The 17,597-nt window shown below is 38.4% G+C and overlaps 1 protein-coding gene across 2 annotated transcripts in view; it reads right to left on the reverse strand.

The window, feature by feature from the left end:
- Nucleotides 1-17,597, reverse strand: part of CSTF3 (cleavage stimulation factor subunit 3) — a 43,873-nt gene that overhangs the window by 25,120 nt on the left and 1,156 nt on the right. The window contains exons 2-3 of one of the 2 annotated variants that reach the window (XM_042882741.1): nt 10,279-10,380; nt 10,054-10,149 (exon numbers count right to left, since the gene is read on the reverse strand). In XM_042882741.1, the coding sequence (XP_042738675.1) occupies nt 10,054-10,149; nt 10,279-10,380 (198 nt within the window). Of the gene's footprint in view, nt 1-5,423; nt 9,357-10,053; nt 10,381-17,597 lie in introns of those variants that run through there. The other variant, XR_006181100.1, reaches the window with a different exon arrangement.

Below are 17,597 nucleotides of genomic sequence, written 5' to 3' on the forward strand. Positions count from 1 at the left end.
GATCAGTAAAAATAACCAAGCTAGGTTGATTTAGAAATACTTGTGTTTTTCTCATTTCTAAATTAAAAAAAAAACACAACTGCAGACTGATTGTATTTCTAGAACTTCTGCAAACGAGAAATAAAATCACAAAACATCTTCCTGGTGAGAAAACAGAATTTAAGGAACATCAAGAAAACTACGAGAAGAGAAACTTACCTCCGTCTGCTCTTAGTGCAAGAAAAATACTTCTGCTCAATTAAACTGCCCATCAACTTCAATGTCCCACACTACATCCTTTTTAATAACCATTTCTAACAGAGAAAGAGCACGTGGTATCATTTTAAAATACTAACGTACTCAGATTTACAAGAAATGCAAAGCATAAAGCAGCATTTAGTTACGGCTAAATGAGAAAGAAAATTTCAACCTTCATCAGCAAATGCTACCACCAGTTTCTTGCTCACGTTTACCATCACTGCAATTCTATCAAGGGCAAATACAGTGGAATACTCTATGATTTCAAACAACTACTTACACTGCTAATCTCACGTACTGCTGTGTTGCATTTCAGTGGATAAGCTTACTAACAGCATTTCATAGTATTCCCCTGAGGAACACTGGCCAGTGGGCAGCAACAACCAACACTTACCAGGACCTCATTGCCTTTTTTTTTTTTTTTTTGGAAGGGACCAGGGACGCTCATTTTAACGTGTTTTGGTTTGCATCCTCACATTCTTCCAGTTAACTAGAGACCAAAAGTCACGTGTTGGGAATAGAGTGCATTTCTGTGACAAAAGAGCAGCTGGTAAGGCTGCACATATTTGTACTTCTGAAGGTTTACACCAATATAAGTGTCGCCCATTTGAAACTTTACATTCTTTTGTACAAACTGTACTTCTCATCAGTTTTTGTACAACTTGCAGAGAGTAACTAAACTTCAGGGATCTCAGGATAAGTTTAAACTTCAAGGAAAATTTAAACTGAATCCTGAGCCATTTGTACAACACACTGCATAGCACAGGCTGCTAACTGTGCACCTATTACAAATACAGTGTAATCACAGTCTCACCAGCAGCCGCACAGATGCAAAAGCATAATTAAATGATGTTAAGAGCACTAGATTCCTTCTGCAATATCGAGGATGTAGCACGGTTTGTCAGAGATTAGTTTTGGAATTAAAAAATAAATAGAAAAAAAATCATGGATGTTACAGAAAATTTGAAAATATTACAAATATATTGTTCTATTTCTGCAGAGTCTTTCCCCCCACCCCCCTGTTCTGACCCATCAAAAACAGCAAGTAGAAGCTTGCTTCTTAAATTCGAAACATCTCAATTGTCCAATGACAGCTTCTTCATAAGGATTCTTGGGACTTCCTTGTCACCTGAAGGGTGCACTGTAAGGGCACACTGCGGGACACTTCCTACTGCAGTAAGAGACAGAGCTCACAATTTTCACACCTAATACACTTCCATCTCTCCTCACGGAAAACATACCAAAATGTTTTTTTGATGAACAGGGAGAGGAAAAGGAAGAATAATACTCAGCTGCAATTTCAAGACCAGACAAGTAAAGCAGGAAAAGTAGCTCCATTTTTCCCACTAATTCACATGCTGCACCAAGTCACGTCGTTGCACTCAATGTCTGCAACTGTACAAAAAATTGACTTCTCAAATTCCAAATATATTCAACCTCAAGATTACACAGAAATGGTTTTTCTAAGTCGTATGAGCAGCTATACGTTTTTCAATAACCTAAGAAATCTGTAGCCAATCTGTACTGATCTGCTCATTCACTCAGCTCTCTGTCCAGTATGTTTTAAAAGAACAGGAGCAGTGCTCACAGAAACATGCATTACAAACACACAGAACAGTTTCAGTTGGAAGTGCCTTCTGGAAGTCACCTGTTCTGACCTCCAAATTCTAACCCTGAATCCACCCACAACCTATACTTTTAATTTAGCCAGGACAAAAAAACTAATCCAATTTTTGAAAACGAGTTCTAAATACTGACTTTGACAGTTGCTTCAGTTTTGCTTGGTTTGTTTGCTTTTTTTTTTTGAAATACCAAGTATGCTTTTTTGATGACTTCTGACCCATCAGTTAATAAATCAATGTATGCACACACTGGGGACCAAACTCTCAATAGAAGCCATAGGGATACAGAAAATGAGAGAAGCCAAACACATTTGTTTCCTCCCTTTCATATAGCCTGAAAGCTGATCTGAGAGGAATGGTAACACTGTTAACCTAGGACAAGTCAGTTATCAATATAAAGCCAATTTGAAATCATTCTGGAAAAAAATAAATTGAAATATGCCCACCCTTAGCTCCTCAGTGGCAGGGAGAAAATAAACAGTTCACTAGTATAGGTTTCCTTCTATGCTTAATTAAATCCTTAATTTAAATGAGAACTTAATAGGAAGCCTTACATACACTATAAAATGCCACCAACAATTTATTACGCATTTTATTCGCTATACATCGGAAAAATAAAGATATAAAACAGGGGAACAAGATTGATGAATGTTTGTTCTTTGACAAGGCATCTCCCTTCTTCTTCAGGAAAAGGGAACAAAGACTGAGCTGCAGCTGAGTTGTCCTTCCTGTTAAGTCACGCCACAAAAATTTAACACATACTTAGCTTTACATACAAAATGCAGCTTTGCTGAGCACAGCGAAGGTAGTCCTCCTGCTAACTTCAGCACGCTTGTTGCAGTCTGGATCCAGAAAGTACTACATTACATAACGAGACAAGTCGTCTTTCTACTTCAAATGCATGACTTCAAAAGTGTTTGAAAAATGAAATAATCAGTCAGCATGTTTTTCAGTAAGTTTGTTCTGCTGTGCTCACAGATTAACATTTCAAAGCATCTACTGGTTCTTTCTGGTTTTCTGGTTATTTCTTGTTTTCTGCTTCACAAGCTAATGCAAACCTTAGGGGATACGAACAGAGCAAACTGTTCCCACTAGAAAGTTTTACGTAATCATATTATAGGAACCAAACAAGGTGAGATGGCTGACCCATCGTCCTATGACTGAACTTTTAAAATCAGCTGATTCAGAAGAAAGCTTGAATGAATTCATAATGTTAAAGCCTATACAAATTAGATATACCTGTAAAATCCATAACTGTCTTGCTGAAACACAGCAAAGGTGAAAGCATAAATAAAATCACCACAATCCCCCAGCAACTCTAGCTTTCCTCCCCATGAATGCTTTCAGTCTGGCTGCCTGTCCACAAAGCCTCTGGTTACAGGATCTGCTAAAACACATTTCTTAATTTGTGAGCATAACATGTGCTCACTGGAACTCATGAAAACTAGTATTAGCATGTGGGTCAGAGGGCTTTACTACAGTTACTTCCAAGAGAACGGACCTAAAGCCTGATACAATGCTCACACTTCAGGTTAGAAGTGGGCCCTTTGGTGCAGTCTCATAACTAAATGCATTAAGACTTCTGTAACAGTATTACTGAGAGCTGTCCACAAACTAAATAGGAGCATCTTTCTACTCAAAATGCCTACCCTCAAACTGAGATATTTCCAACAGCATAGTTCCAATGATCTCTGCAAACGTTCCCATGCTTTTATGAACATCTGTTATTACAAAATTACAGTTAAGCCTTAATACGAATCAGATTCTGATCACTTTTTCTTACATGTAGGTAATTTCTTACATGTAGGTAATTGCATGTACATGATGTGCACAAAAAAACCACAACAAAGCTTGAATGCTTTCTGTGCAATGGTAGTCACGTACCAATGCATGCTGCGCACATTTCTTCTCACTTCTGAATTCTTTTATGTAAGAAAGGATAAACATCAAAGCTCACCAAAGTATTGGCTACACAACATTTTGTTGCAGAATTCCAAATTCATTACTGGACATATAACACAAACTATCAGGGACAAAAAAGGATACTGTAAGGAAGAAAAAAAACCAACAGTGCAACACATACTAACAGCAAACAGGAATGTGGGAATCGATGACTTGCCTTCACAGAAGTTGACAGTTAACAGAAGCCACTACATTCCACTACAGCAGTGACTCAAAGCCCTTTCACAGTCTGCAAAGATATTCTGGAACAAATAAAAGTCAAGCACTATTTTACGCCTCAGCATTACGAGATCAGGTTTAACAGAAGGTGTTCTCACAGCCACTGGGCTTCTCAAAATCTCTCGACAGAACAACAGGTAATTCAACCAGCTGACTGCTGGAAGAGATGCAAGAAGGAATGCAAACTCATGACAGACTACTTCAAATTATACCTCCTTCATCAAGTAAGATGAAAATAACCAACCTGTAGCTAACACAGGATCCATAGGAAAGCTCTGTATTTACTGTAGGTTCTTTCAGGTAGACATAAGGAAACAGCTGAAGTTTGCACCTGACCTGACACGCATACTTCCCCCGCAGCCCAAAAACACGAGTGGAAGGATAATCATGACCTCAAAAACAAAAAGCACACAATAAAAAGCAGTTTTCACTGTCTTCAATACATTTGAAAGTGAGATTTCAGAAGTGTTGTGAAAGTGTTTTATATAGCTAGTATTTCTGATCAGAATGTTGCTGTCACCCCACCTTGAAAGAATATGACAGAACAGGAAGCAGTCCAGGTTTATTCATATGAGAACAGCAACGCACTATATATACAAGAGAGTTCAGGCATCTCTTCATCAGGTTTTGCTCCCACTTCAGAAATTAAAACTAACTCTTCCCCCATGATGTTATTTTTATGATTGAACAAACATTTAAATAAAAATTCACTACTATTGTACCACACAATCTGAAACTACAAATATCAACTATGTGCATATATTCCATCACTCGTAGGACCACGGCAACTATGCAAGGTATACATGTCTGTAATTACATATTGAATAGAAAAGACAGAAAAGCAGCTGCATGTAATTTCTAGTGCAAGTCTACAATAATCACACAGACAGAACAACATTTATTAACAGGAATGGAACAAGTCCACAGATGGATAAGAAAAGAGCATAAATACAGTTGCAAAAAAGTCTCAGACTGAAGTAGTCAAGAACATGCCGTATGGATGCTTGTACAGAGCACTGTACAACAGTTTCTCAGAATTGGAAGTTCACTATAAGGAACATAGCAAAATAGTGGAGGTGGGGAGGGGTAGCATGGTTTATAATGCGGATATCTTCCATTAAGAAGTTCACAAAGACTGGCTGGGGACATACACAATCTTTCCAAGTGAAGTACCACTAAACAATCTCAGCCAAGAAGTCTATTTTACTTTGACTTCTGATCACTCCAACTTCATCCTGACAGACGTCAGTTCCCATTTGACCCCAAGGAGAAGTATATTGATATGCATAAGTAATAACATTTGTTCTGAAGTTGGAAATAAATTAAAGCAAAATGGGGGAAGAAAATGCTTTGAAGAAACACAAACATTTTAAACAAAAACAATCATTTTTCTAAAAGGTTTTATTTGCATTTTTCATATACAAGTATGTTAAATGATACATTCTGACTAGTATCCACACCAGTGTGAGTTACATGAATTAAAGATACTGATGTATTGCATTTGATGAAATGCAAAACAAATCAACCCTAAGCCTTGGTCCCACCATCTGAAACATCGTACAGCATCTTGTTTTCTTACTGAGACATCTAAAATTCAAAATGTTCGTATCAGATAGAAGTTATCTGAACAAGTATATCTAGTTTCATTTCTTTAGAACATGCAGTAACACAGGAGGCTTATTTGAAAAAAATTGCAGAACAAAAAATACATATCAACAGCCAAACACTTGACATGCATGCTACTAGTGTCGTATTTATTGTTTCTAGTTTTGGGGGGTATTTATATATATCACAACTGTTTTGTGCTTCTGATTTTTTAAATCTTTAATTATAGCAACCTTTCAACATCTACTAACAGCAGTTCAAAGTGACCGGGATATAATAAGGTATGTTCAACAACAGAAAAGGTAAGAAGGTGTGGTGTGAACTGGCCTGAAGCATTCAGCACAATTACAGATTAAAGTTTGCACATAACCTGACAGAACTAAAAATTCATGGAAAGCATTGCAAATATACGAACATGGTTTAACAAGTGTGCTTTGAAAAGATTTGTGATTGCACAAGGAAAACTAGCGGTAAAAAAGGCAACAGTGTCAAATGTTTGTTGTGGAACTACTGAAATACCTACACCACCAGTGAAGTGAAAGTGAAAGGCATTATCAGATCTTTCTGCATCTAAAAGATGGGTCAAACAGTCAAAGAGACAGAAGAAACAGTAATAGACAGTTGGGCCTACAGAATCATAGGGTGTATTACAACAGAATTTATTATTTTTTACATTTGTGCAGCACCTTTTAGCCAGATGCCAAAAGCACTTTAATCATTCAAAATAAGCCTCACAACAACCCTGTGAGGTAGGTAGGTATGAGTGTTTTAATCATGGTAAAACCAGTTCAATAACTTACCCAGGAAGTCAGAGCAAATCAGCAGAGCAGGCTAACATCCAGATCATGTGATCTATGAACTTAACATTATGGCACATATGGGAGACTTATATGATCCTTCTTATAACTGTGAAAGAGGCACTGAGATGTGAATTGATTTGAGTTTTTTGAAAGTAGGTTTTTATGGAAAAGGTATCAAGAGAAAAAACGTGCTCTGAACTAAAGAAAACAGCCTCAGTATCAAGAGTAACATTACTGCTCTAATTCCTCCATTTTAGGAGATGCTAAATACAGAAGCAAGCTAACTACTCCTACTTGCTGAAGTGTATAAAAACAGACTACTTGATTTAATCCACTAAAACAAACTACTCTCACAAGAATTACATGCTATGACCTCACAACACTGTGAGCTGGCAGACTTTTTATCCAATTTGACTATTTCTGATATTTAAGTAAGCAGATGCAGGACACAGAAGTGTTAAGAACCAGTCTCAGGATCAAAATTTCTTTTTGACCACTTCCAACTTTAATGTAGCTCCTCTTAGCACACCGTCAAGGCACGCCCTCCCCAGTTCATCTCCAAGTTTGACTGACCGCCAAACAGTCATGGGAGAGAATGGAGTATTTCAGTCAGTGCTTGGCATATAAAATGGAAACACAAGGTATTCAGTTACTTCAGTGAGGTCTGCACATCAGTGGCAATAAGTCAGAAGACATACTAAGTGCTGAGTACTGCTTTACAACCTATTTCACTAGGAAACCAAGCCATATGGAGAAAGAAAGCAGTGAGTATCACTGTCATAAAAAGTAGTAACCACAGCAGTAAGGTCTGCACTTAAAAGTTTTGTATTACATAATAAACTAGCATATGCAAGACAAGGTTTTGTTCATGTAGCTCATGATTTCTATCCCAAGACTGGAAGCAACTAAAGCATTCCTCAAGATAGGCAAAGGGAAATTTGGAGATTTCTACAAATGTTATGAAGAACATACGCTAAAGGCTAAGTCTTTTTTCACAAGGCCACAACCGTAACCTTCACCCTACCTCATCTCCCAGTAATAGAACATCATGTCGGATATTTATCTCAGACTTAGGTATTCAGTGGACAAAACTCTCCAGTTAAAGACAACATGCCAGGAAACAGCTCCCACTTTCCTCTCTCCTTTTCTCTGTGACGCAAAGAGGAAACAAGTTATGGTGTTAAAGAGGAAAGCGATACGCTTGTTTTGACATCAGGAAAGATGCAGCTCACAGATAACTGAAGATTTAGCAATTTCCAGATTTAAATACCCACAAAAGTAAAAGCGAATCAAAAGCAAGGCTAAGCAAAGATCCACCGCAAGTTTACTTTCCCAACTCGAGGCTGGACAGAGACCTATTCAAGAGAAGCTTGACAGCAGAACACTAAGATCTCCAAGGAAATACAGCTTTGGGGAAATACACTCCCTGTACATTTCAAAGCTGCAATTAAAGAAGCATCCAGATAATTTCTCCAGCAAACTTATAAAATTTGATTTATATTCACACAGTTGAAAGAACGTTTGAGAAAATATTGTTTTGTGTTTACTTCAACAGTACTGGACACATACAACTTTAGCAGTGAAAAGAGTGCACAACTGTGATTTTTTTCAGAGAAGAATTTGGAAATAGGAAGTTATTTAATCTTAAAGCTATAAACGGTTGGATATATTGGAAAAGGTAGCTATAAACATATTGCTTATCAGTTATATCAGCAACTTCGTGAGTTTTGAGAGAAGTTACTGGAACCACTGCAGTTGAACATTTAAGTTTTAACTGGAATTAAAAAAAACCTCATTTGTTAAGTTTCTAAAGAGTAACCTCTTCCATTTCCTTCAGATACAACCCTTTCCAAGTGCAATCTTTACCAAAACTCCACAAGTCACATTTGTCCTTTTTTCTGTAATAGAATAACATATTCTATTTTTCGTATATTTCATGTGTAGTTGTAGACAGATACACACGCACACAAGCATGAGACAGTGATCTTAACGCCAACTGCCTCTTCCTCAAGTCTACCTTGTTTTAGTGGTTAACATATGAGCTGGATAGAAGCTCTTCTCCATTCCTTGAAGAAGCACTTAAGAATTATATCCTGCACTGCTTAAGCCTTGTCAGCACTTGTATCTGTATACAGTACTAATTATAAATTAGTTAGAATGATAAAGGAAGGTAATGTCTGCCATTTAGTCTCTGATTATCCTTCAAGACAAGAAGCCTCAGACAAGAAACCTCATATTGATAACGGTACTTTCTGATGAAAGATTTACAGTGTAGCACAGACTTTCTGAGGTGGTCTTATTCACCTCTCAAATCTGAGTTACAGGAAAGATACCAGTTTCAAAGAAGTCCTAAATCCCTCAGAAATCAGAGTTCAATGTAATCCTCGAACTAAGTTAATATTCTAAAGACTAGATTCTGTAGCAAATTATGCAGGGTACGAGGCTAACAGCTTTGGATGTAGGCTCCCAAAAGGAAAAATTCACACCCACATGTGTTAGTGCATTCACAGTCTCCCAGATATGTCCAGTCAACAACACTCCACTAACCACAGACGACTAGAAACAAAACAGTGCAAGTTCAAGGGTATTTCATTAGGTATATTGATCATTTTAGGTTGCACTACTACGTCTTGCTATAAACTGCAACATCACATTTTCTGTTACGTTCCCGTGATCCCCATTTTATTTCAGAAGCTTCAAAAATTTCCTGCCAGGACATTCGTGGATATGTAATTTAATGTAAATAAGCCGGGCCACCTCTACCATGCAGTTTTGCCATTCATTGCTGATTCCCAATTTTCACATGAATAGAATTTAAAAAGTAACTATCTCAGTTTTTTAATTTATGAAACCAAGGACCCCACCACTGTTGTGCAGCAGGTAGAAGATCTGACTCCAGAGAAACGTGCACCTAAAAGATGCCCATAAAAAGTATGTGTATTGGTAAAGAAAAATAAAATATCTACCAGTTACAGGAAACTAAAAAGATTGCCAGGTTAAGAGTGGATTTTGCAGCACATCACCCTGTTTACATGCTCAATGCACTTAGGGGCAACACACATGCTGCTGCTTTACATCAGTAAATAACCCCAACTTTGTTGGTATCTCTAGAAGCTAATGAGTTGTGCTAACACATTTTCCCATCCATTCCAGAATTCAGCATCCATCCCACACCCTCCCTGAACACATTACTCATAGAAATATTCAGTTCTCTATGGAAGAAAAGATATTAAAAGATCCAAGCATCCACAGAAAGTCATTCAATAAGTTTGTACGTATGAATAAAAAAAAGTCCTCTAAATAAATGACACGGGAGGCAATAAATTGACACGACAAGTAAAGAAAAGGCTAAAGCACTCCAATACCATTGAAACTGTTTTAATGTTGTTGCAATTCCATAATGCAACAATCATCAACTCATAAAAGACCCAAATACTTTAGAATTCACTTTAATTACTCCTTTGTACCTATTTTACAAAATAAATGCAAGGTATACTTAAAATCCCACCTCCCCCTAGATTTTATGTGCCTATCTTATTTATGAATATGAGAGTGTAAACTTAAATTCCTATTAAATGTTATATAAGAAAGAATGGTAAAATATTAACCTCTGCTTCAATGTACAGTTTCCAGAATCTGCCAGAACTGGGGAACTGGGCAACAAGGCGTTCATAGGTCTTCCGTGCTTTGTCTATAGGTTGATTCTAAAAATTGAAAATCAAAACAGCATTTACAATATTATGACTTATGTAAAGAAATATGCTGATTTTACTCCAGAACCAAATAGTGTGAGTGGACCATAGATAAGGAAATGTAATCCTATGTCACTAAACCTGTGCCTCTCGAATGAGAATGCTCCAAGCGTCAAGGTCATATGGATTCTCTTCGAGTTTCTTTTCAGCTTTCTTCACTTTTTCTGGGACATATTCAGCAGCCTAGAAAAATTAAGGAGAAGACATAAGAGATCACAGGTAGAGTTTCTCAAATACAATCCCAGCTACAACATCAAGCTGATGACAACATTCTCACAAAGTAACATTCCGGATATCAGGGCTGACCCTGTAAAAGCAGTTGTTTCAGTAAGATAGAGTACTTCCACTAGATTCAGTAGTTAAATGAAAATAGGTCGTCTGTGATGATCCCATTCACATAAGCTTTAAGTGCATGGTTGTTACAAGCGCAAGTTGCATGAATTTTGCATAAAATGGGAAATAATGTTCTAATCTGTACTCCAAAAAAGCTATTTACTTTCTGAACCCCATTTATTTTCAGGTACGTCTCAGCAGTCCCAAGTCACAGAATTTGTTTGCCCCAAGACATACTAATCAGAAGCACTGACTGCATTTATTGTATTATTATAAAACCCTTCTCAAGAAATTTTACAACTTTACTCCATGTTTCCAGTTGCAATACACCATTCTGAATTGTGTGTGAGAGGGTGACTGATTACAGAATACTAAAAAAAAAAAAAAAAAAAAAGTCAGCTTTAAGATTAATTTCAAAGAAATCATTTTAATTCTTCATACTGAAATGCTGGATCTAGATCAGTACATAGGTGTGACAATGAAAAAGGTGATAGACAGGACAGAGAGAACTGATACTCTTCTCTACCAAAGGTTTCACTGCACACTCAAAAAAGAGGACAACTAGGCACATATATCACTACAGAGGTGCAACCTCCCACAAAATTAACAGGTATCACTGTAGCAAATACTATTTCTGTCGAGCAGACATTGCAAGAGTAAAAATCCAAGCTATTAATGACTTCCACTATTAATTCCTCAGTGAAAAAATAAACAGAAGTATTACAGTGACACTGCAGGAAGGTAAGCTGCCAGCTAAGTGTTGTTACAGTTCCCTAATCACTAGCTGATATTAAAACAAGAGTAAGTTGGGGATAGCAAATGCTGTGAGCCCAAGTTAGCTATAAATATGAACTTCATATCACAGGCACAAGTGGATCCTCTTCTTCCCCCATACCAATTTATTTTTGTTAATTATTACAGATATACAACTAGACAACAGTTGCTTACGTCCCCCATTATGATTCAACTTCACCAAGCTACAGTATTTAGGAATACCTGTCAGCATTACCAACCATTCTGTCAGTCCTACCAGCAGAATATAATTCAAGGTATTTCCTTACAAAATACTAATTTAAGACAGTATTTTAAATTATAAAACAGAATTATCAAAAACATTGCAGAACCATCATGCATAAAAAGGAAAAAAGTCAATTTCTTTTGTAGGAATTTATGTATGAAGATCATTACTATTTTCCATTCAGCTTTCCTTGGAGCCCCTTGTTTTCAGGTTGCAGCTAATGCTGGCTACAACAAAGCAAAAAAACCCACCCTACAACAACAACTGAAGTGTTTTTGAAACACAGGGTCCTGTTCTGTAGTCACTTTTAAACCAAGCATAGAAAGGTGCATTGCAGCCTCTTGAACAGTTCCACAGCAGCAGCTCAGCTGTACTGATGATGCATAATCATACATAATGTTGTAAAAAAGCTGTACTTAATGATGCATAATCCTAGTAATCCTACATTAGTTTTGTTTGTTTGAAACAGAACACCTTATCCATACAAGTGTAAGAAAACCTTCAGACTTTTATTTGAAAAACTAAAGGACTGATTTCCTAAATCAGTAAATATTCACTTGAGATCAGCAGATACAGTTATCAGGCAGCCATCTAAAACAAACAAAAGGAACAATATAGGAGCTCTGCAGAACTGATGAGATATGATCGGGGTTTTGAGCTGGACTGTTTTGGATTGCTTACATCTAACATCACAAGTAAGAAAACACCCACTCTGTAAAGGGCAGCAAGCCCTCCCTTCCCAGCCCCCCAGGTAAACTAAAAAAATATCTATTCCTTATCAGACCTATCTGTGTTTCAGAGGAGCAAAGTGCACTGCAGGGAAACCAGTGCTCTGGTTATATCTCAACTGAAACAAGACGACCAGGTACCTTCAGAGGGCAGGAGCACCTCACTGAAAGCACCTCACTACCGGGACAGGCTGAAGGAGCTGGGCTTGTTCAGCTGGAGAAAAGAAGGCTGCAGAGTGACCTCATTGCAGCCCTCAGTACCTAAAAGGAGCCTACAAACAGGAGGGGAGTCAGCTCTTGGAAAGGGGAGATAACAAGCAGGACAAGGGGAAATGGCTTGAAGTTGAGGAAGATTAAGGTTGGATGTCAGGGGGAAGTTCTGTACTATGACAGTGGTGAGGTGCTGGAACAGCTGCCCAGAGAGGCTGTGGATGCCCTGTCCATCCCTGGAGGTGTTCAAGGCTGGGTTGGATGGGGCCCTGGGCAGCCTGGGCTGGTAGGAAATGGGGAGATTGGTGGCCCTGCATGAGGCAGGGGGTTGGAAATTCGTGATCCTTGAGGTCCCTTCCAACCCTGGCCATTCTGTAATTCTGTAATTCACACATAATCACTCCTAACTCACTGGAGAAACCAATGCTTAGGCTTTATAGAGTGGATTACACTGTCAGAGCATGCAAGTAAATGCATGTGTTCAGTTACACATCAAATCTATGAGGGCTATTATCACCTGTAAGCAAGCAGTGAAGGGACCTGAAACCTTCAACCTAAACATTAACACGGGGCTTAGAGTTGCTGTTGAACAGTTTAGGAGTACATGGCTTTTATTATGTACTTGGAAGTGCACTACTTGCACAACAACCACCATCCAACAGCGTAAACACCTAAATCACAGGGTGCCGTTTGCTGCCATGATTCTGCCCCTACATCAGCGTTTTTGGTTCCTTCCTCTCCTTACAACACACCTTACAACACAGCAAGTTGCCTCATTCTATAACAAGTCAGTTCAGGGAGTTCAGCACACACACACACTGTTAGGAAAGCAGTTAACTCTCTAATGGGCTCAGCTCTCTGGAACAAGAGTCGGGTATGATGCAGAATACAAGATTGAGAAAAGCATAGGACTTGAGTTCTAGCTTAGATCAGCTTGAACTACTACAAAACCTAATTTAACACTAGCCTCTAACACTTCTTTAACATCTAGAAAAAACACTGCTAAGAATTGTTGCATACAAGCTGGAAAAGTACTTTTTTTCCTTTTGATAAATACATGCAGCAAATCTCCTCTGTAATAGGTCACCTATCTCACAAACAATCCTTTGAAGGTCACTGAATTACTTCAGCACTCCGTTTGACTGTGTTTGTATTCATAACATCTAGTCGGATTCAGAGCTTCTATAACTTGCACATAAATAAATGGCTATGGATTCTTAGTTTCACAGATATCAAGACCAGCAAAATCAGTCAGCCACCTCTGAATCCATACAATATGCCAGAGGGAATAAGAACACAAGAAACAGAATGAACTTCTAATATTTACTCCAAGCTCTTTTTCAATGAGAACTTAACTTCATGCCTTACAACTGAAGGCAACAGTTAAAACTTTCCCCAGGCCTCTGAGAACGAGCCTCATGACTCCAGAGCACACTGCATGAGATACACACACACCTTTTTCAAACAATCACACAACAGAATGCATCCAGCTGCTTAAAGCATCCTGCTGCCACAAGGGGTATTTTTGCAGTAAAAGGAAGATCTATTTCACCTGTGGCCTGTTTAAGATGTTTGTAGAAGATCTCATTGCACAATTGGTGGTAGTCTTTAAACAAGACATACAGGCTGCTGTGCACAAAAAGAAAGCAATTCCAACAGCTGTATCAGTCAAGTGGATTAATGTCTGGAAGGAGTTTTATGTTCACTCTTGGACGCTTTGACTGTTTGCTGTGGTTTAGCATAGCCCAGCTTGTAACACAGCTGATGAATCCAACTTCAAATGCATTACCATACAACTTAGCAAGCATTGCTGGTTTTCCAGTTTGGTTAATTTACAGTGTGGCTAGCCCAAGTTTGTTCCTCAAAGTTGATTTGCAGTTATACATGCACAGAACCAGTTTGTAATTGCCTTCAGTTACACATCCAGTACTTCAGTACCTCCCAGTTACACCACACACAGCCACTCAGTGCAGAATAAATACCCAGCTGGACAATGACTCCAGAATCACACTGCACCCCAGGTCACCTTGTGTAAGCACAGAAACCAGGCTGCCTTTCCTCGGTTCAACAAACAGCAATGATAGCAAAAAGGAGGGTATTTCTCATAGACAAGACTTAAATCTATTTTTAAAGGTTTGTCTTTTTTTTTTTTTTTTTTTTACTTCTATGCAAATTCAACCATGAATGCAATTTGGGAAGAATTTTTGCCCTTTAACACTGGGTCACTATTAGCAAAAGTAAGTCAGTAAAGTATCAAATAATTTTTAGAAGAATACTTTTACGCATAAGCCCCCCATGAACATAACCTGGGCTGTTTTATATCTCTGTACAAATCAGAGCTTTAGGTTAAGAATTACTCTTATTTCCTCTTTCCCAAATCCCAGTGTTTAGACATTTTTCACTTTCATTTCTTCTTTGTATATCTGAAAACATCTGCAAAACTGAGTCCAAAGTCTCCCTCCATCCATGCTTGTTCTCATTCTATTTACAAGCAGTTCCTACAGTAACCATAAACAGTAACAGTAAACCCAGTTAAGTACCATACAAAATAACATGCTCATAGAGGGGCTTGATTTTTTTCTCCAAATGACCCCTCCTGACATGTGCAACCCGTGCCACCCTGCAAAAAGAAACTTTCGCTTTCATTCTCAGCAATGATAACCTTGTTAAAACGTTAACTATCTTAGCATTTACTACTGCACTTAGATTTCCAAACCCTGTACCAAACAGACATGAGGTATGAATGAGAGACAGGAGTAGAAAAGTAGAAAATGCCAGGAAGAAACCAGAACAAGCTGTCTTGAGGTCTTTCCTAAAGACACAGAGACAACACTGCCATTTTTTGCCCACAGTTCAGTCTTGGAACAGATTTATAAAGAATAACCTGCACCACAGACTGAGGCACATCTCGCAGTTACAGGAAGCCTTATCTGCTTGTTTGTAGCCATAGAAGATTAACCTAAGGCAGGGTAAAACATACCACATCAAGTCTTTATCTAAAGTTGTTGTCTGGCAACTTGGGATTTATTAAGTGGATAAGGGAACTTACTCTGCCACAGCAGACAGAGGCAAGAAGAGAATTTAGGCCTTGTCTGAGAGTACAGGAAGCAAAATGAAACTAGATACTTTATGGCCCAGAAAAAACAAAGAAATTCACAGTTGTGAGAGCATACTCCTAGTAGCCCTGACAGACGAAGAGACTGAAAACAGCTCGTCAAATAAAATGAGGGAATTTTATGGCAAACAGTAACGGCCTTTCAGTCTACAAAATGTGAATTTCTATTATATAAATGGTTGGTGCTCTAGAAACCAATCCTAGAAATTCTGTCTGGATAAACATCACGTAGACCTCACACCAGGAGTTCAGCAGAGACCTAACAGAAGACCTGACAACTGTTTCTGCAGAAATTAGTTTGGGTCCAACACAACAAACAGTGCTAAAATTGAAACTACTCTGACTCGAAAGGTAGTTCAAGCAACAGTGGTGGCTGCACCATATTCCCTATCCCACTCCCTCCTGCTTCCCTTCTCTTCTAGGCTAGCAATGCAAGCAGACAACCCCCCTTACGCAGCTTACGAGTTGCCCAACAGTGCCTCATGTTTTCACTGCCTTGAGGCTGAACTGTTTCAGCTGCACCACACCTGGTATAATAAAGCCTCTGATACTCCAGCTGGGCCTTTAACCTTACAATATCTACACCCAACACTCTGTTCTCCCTTCCTGCATAGCCATAATTTTGTGCTTGAGAGACAGCATGGCAATCTGTCCTTCACTTGGCTCCTTTTGGAAATCCTCTCCAAACCCAAGGCCTGGGAAGCACGATGCAAACACCCTTGTGTCAGTGCTTGTGCTAGCAGTTATTTAACATCAGCATCATACACTAACACGCACATCCAGTGCACAACATAATGGATATTAACTGTACAGTCACCCCTTAAACTGATAAATGACTGCACAGTCACCCCTTAAACTGATAAATGACTGCCAATAATAACAGCACTCAAAATCCCAGAACCTGGTCATAGAGGCAACAGAGAAAGCCCTAAAGAAGAGCACCAGATGCACACCAACCTGTGTCTAACTTTGGCTTCTCACATTAAGGTACATTTAAAGCCATAAAAATGTTGTCTATGTAAGGTCAGAGAGACCTCCACACAGCACTAGGTTGTGATATCTATCAGCTGCAATGTGAGTTAAGAGAGCAAGGCACAGCTGCCCCACTCCCAGCACTCTGTTGTTCCTTTTCCACCAAAAGCACTGCCCACAGATAACTGCAAAGAGAACAGTTAGATAAACATTTAAACTTCAGAAACACCTGCCCTAAAACACAATCAGTCAGTTGTTAACCTGAAATGGGGAGCCTCCATTTTGCTCAAAACACCAATATAAAATTATAACCTTGTTTTAACATTAGGAGTAAGAAACTAAAGTCTGCTAGGGCAAGAAAAATAACATTGCAGAGGACAACTCCCTCAAATGGACATAAACTAATGGAAGGAGACGACTGTAACAAAGTCTGAAATCCTCCAGGAGAACTGAATACAGAGGCCTTTGTAAAGAGCACAGTATATAAAAACAAAGATTCAGCTGAACCTAAAAAAAGCTCAATTTATTTAAATAGCACCCAACATGAAAACAGGAATCAAATTAACTATCATTTTTTATTAGTTCTGCATAAAAAAAATACAAGTCGTCTACTAAACCTCACACCCTGTGGGTACCACAAATAAATTGCCATTTTTTGAATACTGAGGCCCTCTATGATATGGCACCACATTGCTACGCCTATCAAAACTCTCCACAATACCTTTTATTTCAGTAAACGCAGTCACTCCATCTTTAGCATATTAAGTCTTTCCTCACAAAAGAAAGTAAAGCCTTAAGGCAGCACTGACTCTCTTTTTAAGCAAAAAAGTAATATATTACACGTTACAGAAGTGAGCATGCTGCTTTAATCAAGTTTTAATTATACAGTTACCTGCCAATGTAAATTCAGAAAAACAAAACAGACACAAAACCACTCACCACAGTAGGTAGCTTAAATGTGAAATTACACATCACAATCACCAACATTTTATTGTAACATATTCTTCCTGTGCTGAAGTAAACC

Source organism: Lagopus leucura, unplaced genomic scaffold (assembly GCF_019238085.1).
Source record: "Lagopus leucura isolate 7727_CA_CO unplaced genomic scaffold, USGS_WTPT01 Super-Scaffold_100035, whole genome shotgun sequence".
NCBI lineage: Eukaryota > Metazoa > Chordata > Aves > Galliformes > Phasianidae > Lagopus > Lagopus leucura.